Source organism: Trichechus manatus, unplaced genomic scaffold (genome assembly GCF_000243295.1).
Source record: "Trichechus manatus latirostris isolate Lorelei unplaced genomic scaffold, TriManLat1.0 scaffold00100, whole genome shotgun sequence".
NCBI lineage: Eukaryota > Metazoa > Chordata > Mammalia > Sirenia > Trichechidae > Trichechus > Trichechus manatus.
The window spans coordinates 6,247,307-6,267,441 of NW_004444036.1; the positions used below are offsets into that span (position 1 = coordinate 6,247,307).

The 20,135-nt window shown below is 42.5% G+C and overlaps 1 protein-coding gene across 1 annotated transcript in view; it reads left to right on the plus strand.

Annotated features, from left to right (window-relative positions):
* Positions 1 to 20,135, plus strand: part of PHEX (phosphate regulating endopeptidase X-linked) — a 231,194-nt gene that overhangs the window by 86,418 nt on the left and 124,641 nt on the right. The window contains exon 12 of the mRNA XM_004382849.3: positions 11,577 to 11,678. Coding sequence (XP_004382906.1) covers positions 11,577 to 11,678 — 102 coding nt within the window. The remainder of the gene's footprint in view (positions 1 to 11,576; positions 11,679 to 20,135) is intronic.

Genomic DNA, 20,135 nt, shown 5'->3' on the forward strand with positions numbered 1-20,135 from the left:
GAATTTTGTTCTATATTTTTCTCCAGCTCTGTCTGGGACCCTCTCTTGTGATCCCTGTCAGAGCAGTCAGTGGTGGTAGCCGGGCACCATCTAGTTGTGCTGGACTCAGTCTGGTGGAGGCTGTGGCACTTGTGGTCTATTAGTCGTTTGGACTAATCTTTCCCTTGTGTCTTTGGTTTTCTTCATTTCTCCCTTGCTCCAGACGGAGTGAGAGCAGTGGAGTATCTTAGATGGCCACTCACAAGCTTTTAAGACGTGAGACGCTACTCACCAAAGTAGGATATAGAACGTTTTCTTTATAAACTATGTTATGCCAAATGAGCTAGATGTTCCCTGAGACCATAGTCCCTAGTCCTCAGCCCAGTAATTTGTTCCCTTCAGGAGTTTAGATGTGTCTATGGAGCTTCCACGACCTTGTCTTGGTCAAGTTGTGCTCCGCCAACTGTTTTCTTGCAGGAATGCAGGCCCAGGGTTGCTAGATTCTGTTTTTTTTTTTTGGTTATTGTTTGTTTGTTTTCTTTTTTTCTTAGAGAAGTCAGAAATCTGGAATTTTTTTTGTGAAATCTCCCAAATATTAAATGTTGACCAATACCATGTAGGCCAAACTAAACGTGTCCTTGGGAAACCATTTTATAACTTTACATTAACTCTCTGTCTCTCTATCCAATCTTCTGAACCAAAATCAGGAGCTTGCCTGTCCTCTTTAATTTTTTTTTATCTCATTTAGATGAAGATCATGCATAATTTAAAAGTACATATTATGAGCTAAACTTTTGTGGAAAGTTACATAAAGTATACGAAAGTGGGATTCCCCCAGAGAATCCATGATGTATTGTCACTATAAAGAGAGATGGTGATCTCCTCCCATTTTTACAAGCCCTAATCCAAATGCTCATGACTTAAATGACAGGAAAGAAGATTAGGTGTGTGAGTGTGGGGTGTCTAAAGTTATAGCTTGCTATTTTTCTTTTCCATTTCCTTTTTATAATTAATGATAATTTACATCTATAATCCATGAGTAAATGCCCCAAGTAGATATCCATATCCATGGAGGGCAAATGAAGATCTTGACAATAGCTAGGAAGGAAATGGATTGCTACCATGGACCTAATGTGATTGTGATGGTCAGGATAAAATGTTTTTAAAGCTTAGTGATGATAATAATAGTAGCTAATTTTTACTGAAGTCTTACTAGGTGCCTGGCACTCTTCTAAGTGCTTTCAACGTGTTAACTCATTCAATCTTCACAATAACCCTATAACTGCTGTTACTGTCCAAATTTCCAGATGAGAAAACTGAGGCCCAGAGGGGTTAAGTAATTTCCCCAAGTCCACACAGCTTGAAAATGGTTTAGGTAGGGTTCAAACTCAAACAATCTAGCTCTAAGCCAATGCTCCACTCTCTTGCCGCTCTCTGAAAAACACGTGAATCTTCAATTTTATGACTGGAATGAGGAGACCAGAGACTTCTTAGTGGCTTATCCTGTAGTTAATTCATACTTATCAGGAAATTATTTATTCTAATATTATTCTAACATTAAGAGTATTATAATATTCTAATTTGAAAATTATTGTAATAAAAATAAAAGGTACATATTTCCTTTTTTCTTAGCAGCTACTGGTAGGAAACAGTTGGCATAAGTTTTGCTTCTAGTTTTTCAAAATTTTAAAGACAAACACAGTGAAAACTTAATTCAAATCCAACAAAGCGAAATTGTATTTTGTATTCATATAATTTTCAGAAGAAAGAGAGAAACAATAAGAAACAAGCTGATTGTCAGAGATTTAATCTAAGAGCAACTTTCTGGGTATATCTTTGGCTCAGTGTGCACACTGAACTCAGTTTCCAGTATTTTCTATATACATCATTCTAAAGGGTGATCCCTAATGTTTCGAATGGTGACTCCCAGGCTCTGTAAGGTTTTTCACCAAAAATATTTTTTTTAAAAAGAATTATTTACCGTTCTTTATTTAGTAAGGCAGGAGTGCAAACATATGCATCAAAGAACAGTTTTCTATTATGTGTTGATGCAAAGAAAGCTTTTTTGCTTTAGCTACAGTTTCTAGAAAATTCAGTTAAATTGGAGTTCCCATTTGAACATTTTGGCTGAGCTAAGTTCTTCTATATTAAACCATATTTTATTTATCTCATTATAGACACTGTGTCCCCAAACTACTTATCTTTATTCATATATCTCAACTCTGCCAATAGGCATTTTTTTTTTGTTGCTCCCTCAAATTTTCTGAGTTTTTGTTATAGAATGAACCATGAGATCAAAGCTAAAGTCACTGGTCTCTTTTTATATATTAATACATTCTATATACAGAAGGTTAATCTAGTTGAGGAGGAACACATCTTTTATTAAACTTCAGATTTAGGTTTTATTAAGTGAAGAATTAGAGCTTTACTTACTATGTAAAACAATTCATTAATTTCTCCTGCACTCTAGTAGCTTATTCTTTTTTTCCCTTTATGATAGGCATTGTTCATGTCCCCAAGTAATGCCGTAGACGACCTATAGTATCTTCCATTTTACTGAACTGCTCTGCGTGAGCAATTCCAGTAGTAATTCTTATCCTACGAACAGGTTTCTCCTCCCACCCCATCCTGCTGCAGCTGGTGCTGAGGAGTTAAATACCCACATGGGTCCAATTGCAGCGTTGGAGTTTGAACGTGCAACCTCCAAACACTAGGAGTTCACCTCATTAGTGAGCTAAGATAATTGAATTGATGTACTGCCATTAATATTCTTTAAGTTCTCCAATTCCCCCGCTCACCATTTCTCTCGGTGGTTGAGTAAATGAGATGTAGCTATAACGTTGGTGGCAGAAGTCATATGAAAGTCAGTCACATGCATTATAGCAATGCCCTCATACTGAAGGCTTCTTCGTTCCTTGCAGATGCTGCTACTCACAAGGGTTACTCTCAGTAAGACCGTTGTACAGATAATGATAAAGATCCCTTGACACAAGTCATGCAAAGAAAGGACCTTCTCTCTAGCTACTAAATGTACCTGTTTCTGTTTTTCTGGTAAATGGTATCAGTTATTATTATTAAGATCATCTTCTCTTGGTCTTTGCTGAAGACCTGTCTTAATTAGGGCAAACTCAAATGATTTGGGTTTTAAAGGGCTTTTTAATATAATTATAAAATATTGACCTTATATAGAAATTACATCCAGTTTTCTGCAAAGTTGCGTTAGCATCTCATAGCCCAGCCCTACTCTTACCAACTTGGGCAAGTTAACCTCCTTGAGCCTCCGTTTTCCCATCTATAAATGGTGCATGAGTTGTCTATTGCTGCAGCAATGCTGTGTAACAATCACAAAACCTCACTGGCATTAACTAATAAGCAATTATTGCTGCTGCATCTGGAGTTAGTTGGTGGTTGCCTAGGCAGTTCTGCTTATTTTGGCTAGGCTTGCACAAAGGTTGGCCCATCTAGGCTGGGTTTGGCAGATGTGACTGGGATGACTCGGCTCTGCTCCACGTCTCCATCCTTCAGCTGGCTAGCCTGAGCATGTTCTTCTAGTGATGGCAGAGGTGCAAGAGAGCAAGCAGAAACATGTCAGGCCTCCTGAGGCCCAGGCTCAAAACTGGCATAATGTCATGGCTGCAGTCTGTTGGCCAAATCAAATCCCAAGGCCGGTCCAGATTTACAGGGTGGGGAAATAGAGTCTGCATTTTGAGAGAGAGACATGGGTATAGGGAGGGGGAAGAATGGGGGCCATCATTGCAGTGTATCACAAAAGCGGTTAAAATAGTACATACCTCGTTGGGATTTATTTTAAAAAAAACCAAACCAGTTGCTGTTAAGTTGATTCTGAGATAGTCCATGTAGAGGGCTTCGCACACTGCCTGGCTCATAGTAAATGCCCAGAGGATGTTCGTTACTGTCATTACTGTGTGCCATACCTAACGTTAATAATAAAGATAGAATGCATCCCGTCAAAGTCCTGGCATGGACTGTGACAACTCTCCTGCATTGGGATTGCCTCTTTCTAATTCATCTTAGAAAGAGTGAGAATGAGGGAGGTGCCTGGGAGGTTTTGCTGTTGCTAGCTAGTCCCCCATATGAGCCCCGGTGGCACAATGGTTAAGCACTCAGCTGCTAACTGAAAGGTCAGGAGTTTGAACACACCAGTGCCTCTGTGGGAGAAAAGACCTGGCAATCTGATCCCATAAAGATTACAGCCTAGGAAACCCTATGGGGCAGTTCTACTCTGTCCTATGGGGTTGCTATGGATCGGAATCAACTCAACGGCATACAACAACAGTCCCCCACGCATATCCAACGTAGTAGCTTTCAGTTGGGATAAAGATCCTTTTAACGCTAGTGCCCTGGCCACGTTCCAGAACCTGCCCTATCATTTAATGTTAAGTCTGGCTCATAGGAGAGTCTCATGAAACTACTCAAGGAGCCAAATATAATTTCTGTAACAGGTCCAGGTTTCACAACTGTCTATGGGCTAAATCTTGTTACAACAAATGTCATCAGACCCCAGTCCTGACAGCTCATTTTAAGCAACCTTTGGTAAAATGACATCCAGCAAAACAAGTAATTTAGATAGCTCTTTAGGAATTCTTTTAAAATAAGCGTGGACGCTACTCTTGTCCTTGTCCTTGAGCATGATGCCATGATGATGACACATTTGACCCATCTTGTTTGTTTTCTACATCTCTGGGTAGCATTGGATGCTCTTGCCTTTGCCATATATTATTGACCACAGTCTCATCGAGCAGGTTTGATCAGACCTGTGAAATGTATAGTAAATGTGAAGGCCCTGTATTGGAAATTCATTCACCAAAAGAAAGCATTTATGCGCTTCTGACAGATCTGAATTTTGGAAGTGAATAGGCATGTTTACTTGCTGTGGGGAGTTCCCTACAGACAAAGGCTGAAACATAGTGAGGCTGGTTGACTTAGAAATCTTGTTCTGGTCTCTGATCCATTCTCTCTCAGAAAAGACAGTGGGTTATAAAATTAGAACACCATCTATATGTTCCTATCTAGTAAAATATCATTTTACTCCTTATTACTCTCACCCCAGTCTTATAGATATATGATTTTTGGTAAAAGGACATGCTAAACTCCTGCACAACCAGGCTAATATTTTGTACAATGACTGGGACCCAGATAACCTGATTTTCTTTTGCCAACATGTTTAATAGCTATGCAGATTTGTTAATCCTGACAAAGTGTTGTGATTTTTTAAATTAGCTCACCGATTTCTCTTTTCGACTTAACTGCCAGAAACCTCAGCATTTTCCAACTATCTTTAGTTTTTCTGGCTTAATCACCTTTCCCACTTCAATATGAGTCTCTTCTTTACTTCTTATTTTAATGCCGTTATTATTTTTTTTTATCAGGAGTCAATTCAAACTCATTTTTAGAAACAGTGACAGTATACTGAATGAATACTTAACATTTATTAGTGCATTGATTTATTTAATGTCTATATTTCTAGTAAAGTGATGACTGCCAGAAAGAAAAGTTCTTTTGGAACCCCCTGAGATTGAAGGCTCTTCCGTCAGGGTTAACCACATAAATTATTGACAATGATTCCATTCTTCACATTCACTAATCAAGTGGTTACAACTCAGTCAAGTGGTTACAGCCCTGCTCTAGACCAGTGGGAAGATTGAATACTTTTTTAGCTCATGCTCTGTTATTACTCATAACTTCTAAATATATCAAAGAGGAAAGCCTACTAACATTATGCTTTTTAGATAAGAATCTTTATTAAAATTATGTTAGTTTAAGATTGATGCACCCAACCGTTAAGATTTTTTATCTTTCCTTCTTTTTTTCAGAATGCCATCAGCCTATAATTATTTCTACCAGATATTTTATATTATACATATATCTCAATCCATCCTTAGCCCTCTGTCCTGGTACCACATCAGCATCATCAATCTCAGAATGGACTGGGCCAACTTACTGAATCATTAGGTTTCCACTAAAGTTTATGTTTGGATGTGGGCTACAGCCAGTCCAGAGACATTTGATGTGAACCTTGCTCCCTATTATAAATATGAATTTGCAACCCACTAATGGCTTCCATAGATGGATTCAGACGTTGAATTACTAAATCAGAATAGGTATCTCTTTTCCAAAATGACTAGGTATAAAAAGGGTCCCGTGCCTTTTTTCTTTTTCCAGTCCAGACTATTAAATCTCCTTTTCGCATTTGAATAATCACAAATTGTCTGTATGAGTTCGGCAATATTTTCTCTTTCTACTGCTGGAATACTTGTTATACATTAGCTTATATGTTGTAGTTATTGTTACGTGCCATCGAGTCGATTCCAACTCATAGCGACCCCATAGGACAGAGTAGAACTGCCTCATAGGGTTTCCAAGGAGCAGCTGGTGGATTCCAACTGCTGACCTTTCGGTTAGCAGCCGAGCTCTTAACCACTACACCACTAGGGCTCTTAGGTTATATAAGAGATGTTTAATTCAATTTCTGTTCTTTGCTAAGTACCAACTGGAGGCTTTTGAAAGCATAAATCGACCAACTTGTATTTATTGAGCATGTGCTATATGTCAGTATTAGACTAGGTCAACATGAGATATGAAATCATAAAACTGTCCTATAAATCTGCAGAACAATTTTTGGTTTGCGTACATATCCATGATCTCATTTAATCTAAATCATGGTTCCTGTTCTCAAAGTTTACAGATCTTGTTGGGGAAACCAAGTAAATATACATGGAAAGGCAATGAAACACACACTTGTATTGTTCTGATTATAAGCCTAACGGGAATTCAGCTGAGGGGTTGGAGGTATGGGATTGAGTGTCTGGGATTCATGAATGAGGTAGGATTCGAGTTGGCCTTGTAGGATTTCTTTATTGCCAGAGACAAAGCTTTGAAGGACACTACAACTGACAGTGAGGTGAACTGACCCTTCTTCTTGAAGCATCGTTGGCATATGTCCCTTCAAAGGCATTAGTAGAGCTATCTTGACCAATTTGTAGAAAACACAAAATTCCTATGTCCATATGATGGGAGAAACGGTTAAAGAAAGGTCAAAAGAGGAGTGGTGAGACAATTTATAATTTACTAAGACAGAAGAATCTCCTTAAAAAAAAAAAGCTGATGATGGAAGGGTAACATGTCCATGCATATATTTGTGTGTACTTACTGGTATCTGATGTAGAACACTCTGGGCAAAGTCCTGGGGTACAAAGAATGCAAAGGGGAACCCACTTCTGAATCACTCTGGTTGAGGAAAAGAACTAACAACTGCCCATAGATCAACCAAATGAAATGTATTTTCACAGGTGACTCCATAAATCGGAAATAAGTAGATTCTTAACAAGATGTTGCTTTGCCTGGAGGGCCCTTACCTTGACTATGGCAGATTTTACCATAATAACACTTGAGTTAATTTTTATATGTTATATTTTGCTCTTTGACTCGAAATAAATATTTTCTATGGCGAACTTCACCTTATGACTTCTACTTTAAGTGATTTCTATTAATGTTGTATGTTGGCTGGTTGGGGTGTTAGGTCAAGGTTTGGTGAAGAAGTACTATTTTTGTCTTTTTGTCTCATTTTTAAAATTATTAGAGGCTTTTGCTACCTCAGGGAACATGGCTTGACTGAAGGCAATGTTATTATGTGATGCTGTAGAGTAGTCTGAAGATAAAAATCAGAAGTGTTCAGTGATTTATCTTCCTAGTTCCAGCATGCTAAAATCATTATTTCTCTTATTTGCATTGACATGCCCACCAATGACATTAATCATCTTCAAAGATTTCCCTTGTTCTTGAAGTTTGCTGGGGTAGTTCAGCACCATTTCACAGAAAATGTTATTTAATAAATCTGGAAAGTCTGTCAAAACAAAAAAAAAAAAGAAAAGAAAAGAAAATCGAGAACCTCTGATGGGGGATGGGGCGGGAGTGTTGGCGCCTGAAAGGGCAAGGGCAAAGACCAACTGAGGCTCATGGGAAAGCAAAAAGTGCAGTTATTTACTGAAGTTTTGACATATATCAGAAGATTGAGCTATCAGAGTATGGATTTAGAGGTAGTGAGGGCAGGGGAGGGGGCGAAGAGGAAAGGTAGAGGAAGAAGGAAGCTGCATATGTGTAAATGGTTTGTCATTCTTCATCTGGCAGTGGGCTGAAATCTTTTTGCCTCTTTTTATTTCTATTTGGAATGTCAATAAGCAGGTTAAGAGCTCTGAAAACCTACGCAAAATATGCTTAAAAGTTTAATGAGTTTGATAACTATGATAACACTCAGGAATGGCCAGTGAGGGTCCCATGAAACCAAGCTTCTTAGAGAGAAGTACCTGGAAGGACTAATAATAAGTACATCATAAAAGTGCCCCAAAAAGAATAGGGGCAAAATGACCTTAAGAGTCAACGTGCTAAAAAATAAACCAAACCCATTGCTATTGAATCGATTCCAATTCATGGCAACCCTATGTGTTACAGAGTAGAACTGCTCCATAGGGTTTTCTTGGTTGTAATCTTTACAGAAGCAGATTGCCAGCCCTTTCTTCTGTGATGCCACTGGGTGGGTTCAAACCACCAACCTTTAGGTTAGTAGTTGAGCGCAAACCGTTTGTGCCAAAGTCCAAAAATTTCAAAGTAGATATTTGCCAAAGATCTATTTGACTTGGAGAGTGCTTATTTCGTTTTACTTATTTATTTTAAAACATAATGAAAAGCGGGTTAGTTTTCATATACCTTAACCCAAATAAATGTTTTTCTTGGACAAGCCTGGCTTTTTACTTATTCTTTACATGTTTCTATTAATGGTACATCTTGGCCAGGGTATTGAGAGGAAACCTTTTATTGCCCTCTTTGTCCTTATCTGTAAATACCTCTCTTCCTCACAGTCTGTTCATGTTGCCAGGAGGCACACTGTGTGTTTCTTAAGAGAAACCTCCCTGTTAGCAGAAGGTCTTGCTCCTATTTCATGGGGAAAAGACATGCCACTAAACTAGGACTCCCTGAGCCTTCCACCAGCTAATCAGTAGGTTCTTCAGCATTCCCGTCCACCATTTTATCTTCTTCTCCCCTCACAGTCCTGTTTCCTGTCTAAGATGACTCCTTCATATATTCTCTGCATCTCATTCCCCTTTGCTTCCCGGGGACATTCATATCTTTTCTCTCTCCCATTTTTTCTTACTTCTTTTTACTGGCTTTTTTCCATTGGTATTTAAACACAGTCAAATCTCTCACATGTTCAATAACAGCAACAGTAACAAACATATGCACAAAACCCCAAACCCAACCCCCTCAGGCCCCTCCTTTAACCCTACATCCACTTCTGCCTTTGCTTTCTCCCTTTCCTGGATGGACTCCTCCACTGCGTTGTCCAGACTTGCTGTCTCCACTTGCGTCTCATCCCACTGCAGTCTGGCTTCTGTCCCCAGCCCACCTGTTCTTCCAGTGTTCCCAGTTGTAGAGAATGGCGGCAGCATTCCCCTAGTTGCCTGCGCCAGAAACCTGGGGATCAGTCTGACTCTTCTCTCTTTCCTCACTTCCCCACATGAAACTAAAAACCCAGTGCCATTGATTTGGTCACTAAAGCTCTCTCAAATCAATCTACCCACTTCTTCCTGCACTCCCTTGCCCCTCCTTAGTTTGGGAAAGTAGTATTTCTCTTTTTACACAGAAGGTGATGGGCTGGCAGGTGTGTGTTGCCACATAATGAAGTCATAAACACTTAGGGGTGCTGGGGACTGCACAGGCAAAAGATGTAGTCCCTAGAGATTTCCTTGTCATCTGAACACACTTCTGTGAGTTTTCTCTTTTAATGGAGACTTCTGCATTTCTCTGCTGGTTCCTTTTCACTTCCCTGGCAGTTTCCTCTGGTTTATGAGGAACACTTCTGTTGCTCCTAGTAGCTCTGAGTTCACAAGTGTCATTTCAGTTCTGTGGTCAGATCCTGGCTCTGACCCTCACTGCTGTATGAGCTTGAACAAATCATTGACTCTCCTGGCTCTTGATTTCCTTCTCTGTCAAATAAGTGGCTTCCCTTGGACCAGCAGTTCTCAACCCTGGCTGTACATTATAATCACCTGGGGGAGCTTTTAAAACTCCTGGTGCCTAGGTCGCACCCCAGACCATTGACATCAGCATCCCGATGCTCAGGGTTTTCCAAGCCCACTGATTTACAGCTCTGGTTCCCTTACAACTGTTATTGAACTGAAAACATAGCCGAAAACTTATTAAACAGAAAAAAAATTGTTTTGAGCTTCATGCTGACAATTCATTACAGAACCAAGGGAACATTTCAACTTCCTTCCTTCTAGAACTAAAGATAATAGTTGATCTACAACATCAGAGTCTCAAGTGAAAATTTTAATTCTCATGCAAAAGAACCAGTACTTATTCTTTCTTGGGCACCCTGTTAAGAAACGAAGCATTAATGGTGATGGTTGCACAGCCTGGTGAATGTAAGTAATGTCACTGAATGGTACTCTTAAAAATGGTTGAAATGGCCAATGTTACATAAATTTTACCACAATAAAATCTTTTTTAAAAAAGAAAGAAAACCAAAGCATCTCTGCAAGACAGTGGAGTTTTGAGGGGCTTGTGCCCATATAAACTGGCAGGGCCTCCTCAGTCTGCTCCATGGGGGCCTCTGAGGTGAAGTGTTAGCATCTCTTTTCCTCCAGTCCTACTGTCCCACAAATGCTGGAGGCAAAGCCAGGGCAACCAGTCTCACTGCTTACACACCTTGGATCAAGTCTTTCAGGAGATATCCTTTCTGTAGCAGCCCCCTTTAGACCAACCATTTTAATATGAAATAACTAAGTCTTTTCTGAGCCGCGAGGGAGAGGATAGGAGAGTGGGAAGATAACAGAGAACAGCCAAGCATCTGATTTAACCTCTGGCGCTAAATTTGGAAAGAACCGGGGTCCTGATGTAAGTCTGATTTACGTTGGAGAAGTTTCCCTTGGAGTGCTGGCTCTCCCTGCCTCTTTCTCTGTTCATAGTATCTCAACTGTTCATTCGCTGTCTTCTGCAATTCCTATCTGAAATAACAGCCCATGTCTTTGCTTGTCTCTCTCAAGCCCTTATTAAACTTAAAATTAGTTGCTACCTCAATAAGGGTGGACTAACTTAGTAGCTGCAGACAGATAAGCTGTTGTTGTTAGGTGCTGTGGAGTTGATTTAGACTGATAGCAACCTTTATAGGACAGAGTAGAACTGCCCCATAGGGCTTCCAAGGAGCGGCTAGTGGATTTGAACTGCTGACCTTTGGTTAGCAGCTGAGCTCTTAACCAATATGCCACCAGGGTTCCAGATAAGTTATTAGTTAGTCATAACCTATGGGGGATTCCTTTCCCCATATAATCCTTTTACAACTGGGCCATCAGATTACTATTCTCCTGGAAAGAAATGGTTAGTCATCTTCTAATGGTCTGGAAAAAGGGACATTTTCCTGTAAAAAGACATCTCACTAGAGTATGGAGTCAAGCTGAAAGGCACCTCTTTCCCACCATGATGAGCATTGAACTATTTTTCGTGCAAGCCGATTTGGGCCCAGAAAACTTAGTCTGAAGCTTCTTGGCTTTGACCCTGCCTCTTTGGGTATCTTCTTGTAGATGGAGGAATTGATCGAGGGTATTCGCTGGGCCTTTATTGACATGCTGGAGAAAGAAAATGAGTGGATGGATGCAGCGACCAAAACGAAAGCCAAAGAAAAGGTAATAATTCCTTTCAATGAAAAAAAATACAACTTTTGGTTTAATGGATTTTCATGCTTGACATCGACTGTGTAGTGGATATATTGACCGAGCTGCTGACTCTGAATGACTCCAGAGTTAGGTGTCTGTTTTTGGATGAATCCATTGATTTCAACTCCAGAAGGTAAAAGAAAATAAGATCTGACTTTTTCTAATTGCGTTTTCAAACACCTTCTAATTTAGCCTTTCCTGTCTTTAAGAGCCACATGGCTTGCTGCCCAGTGAATTTTGAGATAAACCATCATTAGATATGGCAGAATGCAGAGCAGTGGGGAGCCATGGGGAGCAGCTGGCAGAAGAGCCCTCAAGATGTAAAGAAGAAGAAAAACCCATATTGGCCGTGTGTCCTTCTGTTCTGTGCATGATGTGTGCAAGTGTCCTCAGGCAAATCGTTCCCTGTAACCAAGCAGATCTACTTTCTAACCCATCATTTTGCACAAATGACCCAAATAGCATGCTTATAAACTGCTGACCAGTGGTAGACCATTGTGTAGGAATACAAAAATATTTCCTAATAGAAATGGAGACTTGCTGTGCCTTGTAAAATTTTCTGGTTGTATGCAACAAGATAAGGGAATAAATGAGAAAAGCATTAGCAGCCATGATGTTTAAAAATAAAGAATGGGACCCATCTTGAATTCCAGGTATTCTGATGGAGCCAGAGCTCAAGCGGGTAGGGAACACCTGCTACACACTTAGTGGATGCCGCTCTGCAGGGCGATTCTGAAATTAGGAGCATCTCTTCTGTAGAGTGGTGTTTGCTAAACTTTCCTGATGATAGCCGTCACCTGGGGTGCCTGGACATTACAGAGCTTCTGGAGCTCTCCCCAGCACAATCTGATTTAGTGGATCAAGGGTTCAGTGAACATTTGTGATTTTCGACAGTCTTTCTGGTGATTCTTTTCACTAGGCAAGCCCAGGGAACACTGCTTAGAGTCGCACTTTCTATTCTGTCTGAGCACAAATATTTGTGCCTTACGGTCAAGAAGCAAAGAGGGCAACATTCTGGGAAGGCTTGGCCTCGTTGAAATGGGAACGTGCAGAGAATTAGCAAGGATATTTTCTAGAGCTTTACTGCCCCCTGCCCCCAGAAGGATAAACATTGTCATACATATTTCTGTCAACAGACATGAAAAGGCTGTTCAGTGTTTATAGTGAAGAAAGAACTTGGGTAGGGGTAGGGGAGGAAGTGGAGGAAGAGGAGGAAGACAAAGGATAAGTTTGACTTTTCCCCTTGCAAAGCTGTCTTCAGTCACGTAAGGCACGAGCTGATGAAGGCAGGAGCACGCGGGCTGTGACGGGAAGCTCTCTAGATGTAGATGAAACTTTCGGCACCAACGTGTTTTTTTGAAGTCTTCCTTTATTTGCCGAGCTAGCTTGTGATATTTAGAACACAATGTGTCTTGGACTGGGGCAGTTGAAAGCTTAGTGTGTTAAAAACAAACAAACAACAACAACAACAAAAAACAATCCGTTGCCATGGAGTTGATTCTGACTCATAGCAACCCTATAGGACAGAGTGGAACTGCCCCATGGGGTTTCCTAGGCTGTAATCTTTACAGAAGCTGACTGCCACATCTTTCTCCCACAGAGTGGCTGGTGGGTTCGAACCACTGACCTTTCGGTTAGCAGCCAAGGGCTTAACCACTGCTTCACCAGGCAGGGCTCCTCTCAGTGTGTTAGTGACTCTTTATCCTAGCCTGACTCCTTGTGGACTGAGGGAAGAAGAGTGTGAATGAGTACAGGGCCACCATTGTGGAGGAGTGGTGAGGGGTGTGTGTGTTATGAACAGATGGATGCCAGGGGAATGTTCTGAGAACTGTGGTCTGTTCTTTGATGAGTATGGGTTGTGATCGCCTCGGGGAGATCTGCTGAGTTGCATAAGGGATTGGGAGCCCTTAGAGTGGGCCTTCTGGGCAAGTGGCCCATGAGTCCTTGAAGGAGGACTAGTCTCAGTCCTATTAGATGTGTTCCTGTTTGCCCCTTGAGCTGCTCTCCAGTCTTATATTTTATTTCAATGAAAGCTGGCACTTTTTCTTCTGAAACTACTCTTTGAACACTCTGCTTTCTTTGAGCCCAGTCCAACCTGCCAGGAACGCTGCTAGTTCCTCGACAGGTGCAAATATCAAAGGCAATAGTCCCACCGGATCTCAACAGGTCCCCCAAGTGTTTCCTGTATTTCAGAGTTCAGAGCACTTACTTTAACGAAAAGCAAGAAAGAGGGATGTTGTCCAAGAACTTCCAGCAGTTCTCTGAGGCGGGTCCTGTCCTGGACCCCAGAATATGTAGATTTTCTTTTTCAAAATTAAATTAACATGCAGTTCTTGAAATGACCTTTGGGTGGAGCTCGTAGTACTCACAAAGAAAACATTCAGCGCGCTGAAGGCTTTTTATGCAGCTTTCTGCTCTGGGGTTGTTTTTGAAAAATTATTTTTTTCTTGCCCTTTTTCTCTGCTGTCCTCGATTTGATTGCCTTTTAATAGTCAACAAGAAAGGAGAGGCTCTGGTTAATAATTCCTTGAATCTTAGATGGAAATCTCTGACTATCTTAGGGCTTTGTCTTTCTGATACTGAGTTGCCCCTGCATTAAGAAAGGATTTGCCTGCATTTGAAGTGGAGGTGAATAATTTGCCTGTTCTTCCTGGTATGATTTGGCACTGTTCTTTGGGCATGTGTTGTATGCAGTATATCACCCAGGCAGAAGATTTCTCATCAATAATAGTACCCACACTGGGCCAATGCTGAGTCACTTGGCAACCCATTGGGAAAGCTGGAAAAATGTTCCGATTTGAGAGGGAGAGAAGCATTTCTTTTCCTTGCCGAGAAGCTCTGGACCGCAGGTAACTGCAGTGCTTCGTAAGAGGTGTTGCCCTCAGCATTCCCTAATGATGGGCCTCCTGGACGTGGAGGGGTTCAGGTCCCTGTAGTGGTCTGAGGCCTACCACCTTGGGTCCTGTGACAGTGACCCCAGGCTCAGAATGGAAGTGTGTGGCTGTGGCTTTGTTGTGCTATTCACGAGGGGTGATGACTGTCAAAAGATAAACGAGGACGCTCTGCTCCTGTGAAGGGTAAATTTGTTGCCTCTTTCTCTGCCTTTTCCTGCTCATCTCCTAAGAGGTCATGAGTGGTTTTGGGTTGGGAAACTGATGGTATATACTCCAGCTGGAAATTCAGTATTGTGAAATAAGCACCACGTTTTGTTTGGGGTTGGTTGTCTGTTCCCTGCAAGCATGTACTCTTCTTGTCAACAAGCAGCAGAGGACAGGAGGCCTGTCATTTGCCCAGTTATAATAGTGTCTTTGAGAGCATTTGCCTTTTCCAGAGCAGGCGTGGAGGATCTCAAGGTCACTCCATGACTCTGAGGCTTGGCAGGGGAGGGACATGGCACGCCTTCCTTTGGCTGCCCTGGAAGCTGGCGCAGGGCTTCTGCTGGAGGCCAGACCTGGGTCCGATCAGGATCAGCTGCTTCCTAAACTCGTTGGTTCCCAGCTGGGTTTGATTAAGGAACCCACACCTGGATCCTTTTTGAAACATTTGTTTGTACTCTTTTGCCCCTGAGACCTAAGCTTGCCAGGCCACACCCAGAGAAAAACACCAGGATAGGGAGGCAGCGTCCAAAGGATTCTGGGAGTTGGAGTGGCCTTAACCTTGGCCACAGCAGGTGCAGTGAGCTCTCAAGAAGTCTGCTGAATGTCTCCACTCCACAGGCATGTGGCTCCCAGGCACAGGCTTTGAGTGAGGTAGGAAGTTTTCTTACAGAGGGCAAAACAGAAATGTACTTCACCCCCTTTGTGTTGTCTCTAAGCTCTGCCCAGTCGTAGGGCCTTTCCCTCAGGTATACAGCTTGTCCTGACCCCGCCACGTCCCCTAACCCGGCAATTCTCAAGGTACGGTCCACAGACCAGCAGCATCACCTGGGGACTTGTTAGAGATGCACCTTTTCGGCCCACTCCAGGCCTACTGAGTACTGTGTGTTAACAAGTCTCCAGGTGTTTGTGATGCACGCTCAAGTGTGAGAACCACTGCCCTTGCCCTTACCATTTCACCGCACACCCGTCTGACTTCCCATAGCCGGCACCTCCGTTTTCCCTAAAAGCTCTCTCGTGCCTGCTTTGTCACTCACAGAGGGCCCACAGTCCCAGGGAATTAACACACTCTCCTTAGCAGCCCTCACCCAAAGACTGATGGGAGTTGGGGAAGGAATACATGCCCCAGCCCCCTCCACCTAGTGGGACAACCCGGAAGTGTGTGTTCCACATGGCTTCCTGAGGTTCCCCAGTGGGATGAAATGCCAGTCACTCGCTTGCTCGCAGTGATGGCTGGCTTGATAAGAAACCCTTCCTTTCCCCTCTCATTTCCCCAGTCCCCTGCTGGTGTTGATTTCACCTCCCAAATAGACTATGTGCACTGGAATCCTTGTCAGGGGTCTGCTTCTGGGGGAGCCCAAACTAGGACACAGCCCCTGTGGCACGCACCCTTTTCATGCTTCCTTGCCTTTAAGGTGGCAACACATTTCACTGCATCTGGGTGAACCAATGCACTGTATCTGGAACCAGTTCAGGAAATTCCACAGACATTTCCAGAACACTGAGGACGTGCCAGGTGCTAGGCCAGAAGCTGTGGATTTGGAGATGATCAGCTGCGGTTCCTTTTCGTCAGGGGCCCTCATACTCCTAGGAGTGTGCAGAAGTGATACGGGTGCAGGGCAGATGGGGAGAAGTGTCTGTTAATGTGATGGAGGCACCAAGTGGTCCTGGGAGTCTAGGGGAGGGAGCCTCTCAGGAGCTCGAGTGCGCTGCGTGTGGGCACCAGACTGAGGAGTGCCAACTCTGCCCCTCCCTCCCTCCCTCCCTCCCTGTCCTTGCAGCCTGTGGGTGAGGCTTCCCCTCTGCTCTCCCTTACTTGCTAATCCAACAACTCTGCCATCAGCTGTCACTTTCCTTTTGTACCCTCACTCTTGCTTCACCTCACGTATTCATTTTAAATTGTTTGGTAAGAAAAGAAAGGGAAGGGCTTTTGTCAAACGGTCTCCTGCCCTTCCCTGTTAACAGATTCAAGCATGTTTGCATAACTGCTCAAGAATGTAGTCACCCAGGTTCCTGCATCCACTCCAGCACTCACCCAGGGAGCCTGGCTCACGCAGGAACACTGACAGCGTGTGTTCCGCCTCCTTGCTCTGAATCCCTGGCTCACACACGCCATCTTGAGCTTGCTGGTGCTCTCTAGCTCCATCTCCCTCAGTCTGTCTCTCACACACACAGCCCAAGATAGTGACTTTCATCCTTTTATCTCCTGTTCACTATTCCTCACTGTCCTCGACAGGAAGTACAGTATAGAGGTCAAGATTATGGACTCTGGAGAAAGCCTGCCTGGGTCCAAAGTCAAAGTCTACCCCTTATTAGCTGTATGACCTTTTGGAAATTACTTAATCTCTCCGATGTTCAGTTTCTGCATCTGTAAAATGGGTTGATTAGTACCTACATCAGAGATTTGCTATGAGGCTTAATGGCAGGGGCAGATTAACCAGTAAACAAGGTATGCACGAGCTTACTTTTGTGTACTTGCTGACCTGTAGTGAACACTTTCACCTGTTTTTCACTCCATCAAAGACATGGTGAAACCCATGTGAAATTGTTCACTACAGGTTAGTAAGTACATACAAGTAAGCCCGTGGGTACCTTGCTTATTAGGTAATCTGGCCCTGATAAAGGAGTTAATATACTTAAAGTACTTTGAAGAGTACCTAGAGCAAGAGAAAGCCTCTCCAAGTATGTTCAGCTGTTTATTCCAAACTGCTGTTCTCTGGAAGGGGGAGGCTTTGGCTGGATTGATTGGTCTGAGGAGGGAGAAAAGAAGTATGAGGCTGAATTTGTTGTCTGGGTCATTATGTTTTTCTGTTGGTTAGGATGGTGGGTAACATAAGACCACGGTATCCGAGGTCACTTTCACCTCTCAAACACTCTCATGCTCCAGGTCAAAACATTGTCCCCTCCTTACCACATCGCACCTCCACTCAACCCAGGTGCGTGCCATAAAAGTGAGAGGCCCCTACTGCGGGGGGGTGATGGGATACATTGCTTTCCCAATGGACTTTGGATTCTCTAGTTTTGAACAAATTCAGCATTGTCTTTGTGGTACACATTTTAAACACAAAAGCAAATATTTGGTAAAAGTAGGGATTAGAGCTATATATTTATCAAAGGCACATATTACACCTGATACTTTGTTGGAGTGAGTTTAATCTAGTTTTGGTGTTCTAGAGCCTCACATTGGACCAATAAGCAACATCATGATAATCAGAGAAAATATTAAAGTTGTCCAGGGTTTCATTTTACTTGGATCCACAATCAGCACCCATGGAAGCAGCAGTCAAGAAATCAAACAACGTATTGCATTGGGCAAATCTGCTTCGAAAGACCTCTTTGAAGTGTTAAAAAGCAAAGATGTCACTTTGAGGACTAAGGTGCTCCTGACCCAAGCCATGTATTTTCAATCATTTCATATGCATGTGAAAGCTGGACAATGAATAAGGAAGACCGAAGAAGTATTGATGCCTTGAATTATGGTGTTAGCGAAGAATATTGAATATACCATGGACTGCCAGAAGAAGGAACAAATCTGTTTTGGAAGAAGTACAGCCAGAATGACCCTTAGAAGCAAGGATGGTGAGACTTCATCTCATGTACTTTGGACATGTTATTAGGAGGGACCAGTCCCTGGAGAGGAATATCATGCTTGGTAAAGTAGAGGGTCAGTGAAAGACAGGAAGACCCTCAATGAGATGGATTGACACAGTGGCTGCAACAATGGGCTCAAACACAGAAACAATTGTGAGGATGGTACAGGACTGGATAATGTTTCTTTCTGTTACAGGTAATGTCGCTATGAGTTGGAACCGACTCAATGGCACCTAACAACAACAACAGAGCCTCACATAAATGTTGTTTTGGGGGATTCTAAAAGTTATTAGTTCTCACACTGAGTGTGCATCAGAATCACCTGGAAGACTTGTTAAAGCAGATTGCTGGGCCCCACCTCCAGAGTTTTTGATTCAGTTGGTCTGAAGGGCCCAGGAATTTGCATTTCTGACAAGTTCTCAGGTGATGCTGATACTGTGCATCTGGGAACGGCATTTTGAGAACCACAGTGCTAGGAGATTACAGGTAAAAATTCCTTTACAACAAAGCTGTGTGACTTAGTTATCTAGTGGTGCTATAACAGAAATACTGCAAGTGGATGGCTTTAACAAACAAATTTATTCTCTCACAGTTTAGGAGGCTAGAAGTCTGAATTCAGAGTGCCAGCTCCAGGGGAAGGCTTTCTCTCTCTGTCAGCTCTGGGGGAAAGTCCTTGTCATCAATCTTCCCTGGGTCTAGGAGTTCTCAGCGCAGGGACCCTGGGTCCAAAGGAAGTACTCCGTTCCTGGATCTTCTTTCTTGCTGGTATGAAGTCCCTCTCCTCTCTGCTTGTTTCTCTATCCTTTTATCTCTTGTAAGATAAAAGGTGATGCAGGCCACACCCCAGGGAAACTCCCCTTACATGGGATCAGGGCTGTGACCTGAGTAAGGGTGTTCTATCTCACCCTAATCCCCTTACAACTAATTGACTGATTACATCAGATCACATCATGGGGGTGATTACATCATTACATAACTGCCAAAGTACATCATTATATAACTGCTAAACCACTGAGAATTATGGCCCCGCCAAGTTGACACATATTTTTGGGGACACAGTTCAATCCATGATACTGTGTTACTAGAAATAGCTAACATTTGTGATTACTTTGTCTTACTCCTTATAGCATCTTTTCACCATCTCTCCTAGGTTTGTGCCCTGAGTATTGGGACACTCAGAACCCAACCAGGCCACCCATTCCAGTCTTGCTCTATCTGCTAAAAAGTCTTTCTTGATAGAAATTTAAAGTCTCTTTCTTGCTCATTTGCACCCCTTGACTTCACTCTGTCCTTAGGAACTACCAGAATAAGTCTTTTACATAAACACCCTTGCAGTATTTGAAGACATTAAAAATGTATTTCTATTTCAGATGAAACATCCCTAGTATTCCTCACATTAAATTAGCAAACATGATACGCCAGGCTATATGTTTTGAATGCTTTACAAATACCAACTACCGCAATGCTGTAATATCAGTATGAGGTAGGTATGATCATTCCATTTTACAGATGAAGAAACTGAAGCACAGAGAGGGTAAACATGCCTGCTCAAGGTGACACAGCTGGTAGGTGGAATAGCTGGAGCGTGATCCCAGGCAGTCTGGTTTCAGAGTCTGTGTTTTTAGCCTCAACGCCAATGGTTCTCCAAGTGTGGTCTCTGGACCAGCAGCATCGTCTTCACCTGGGAAATGCAAATTACTGACCCCACCCTAGATGTATAGAATTAGAAACTCAGGGAGGG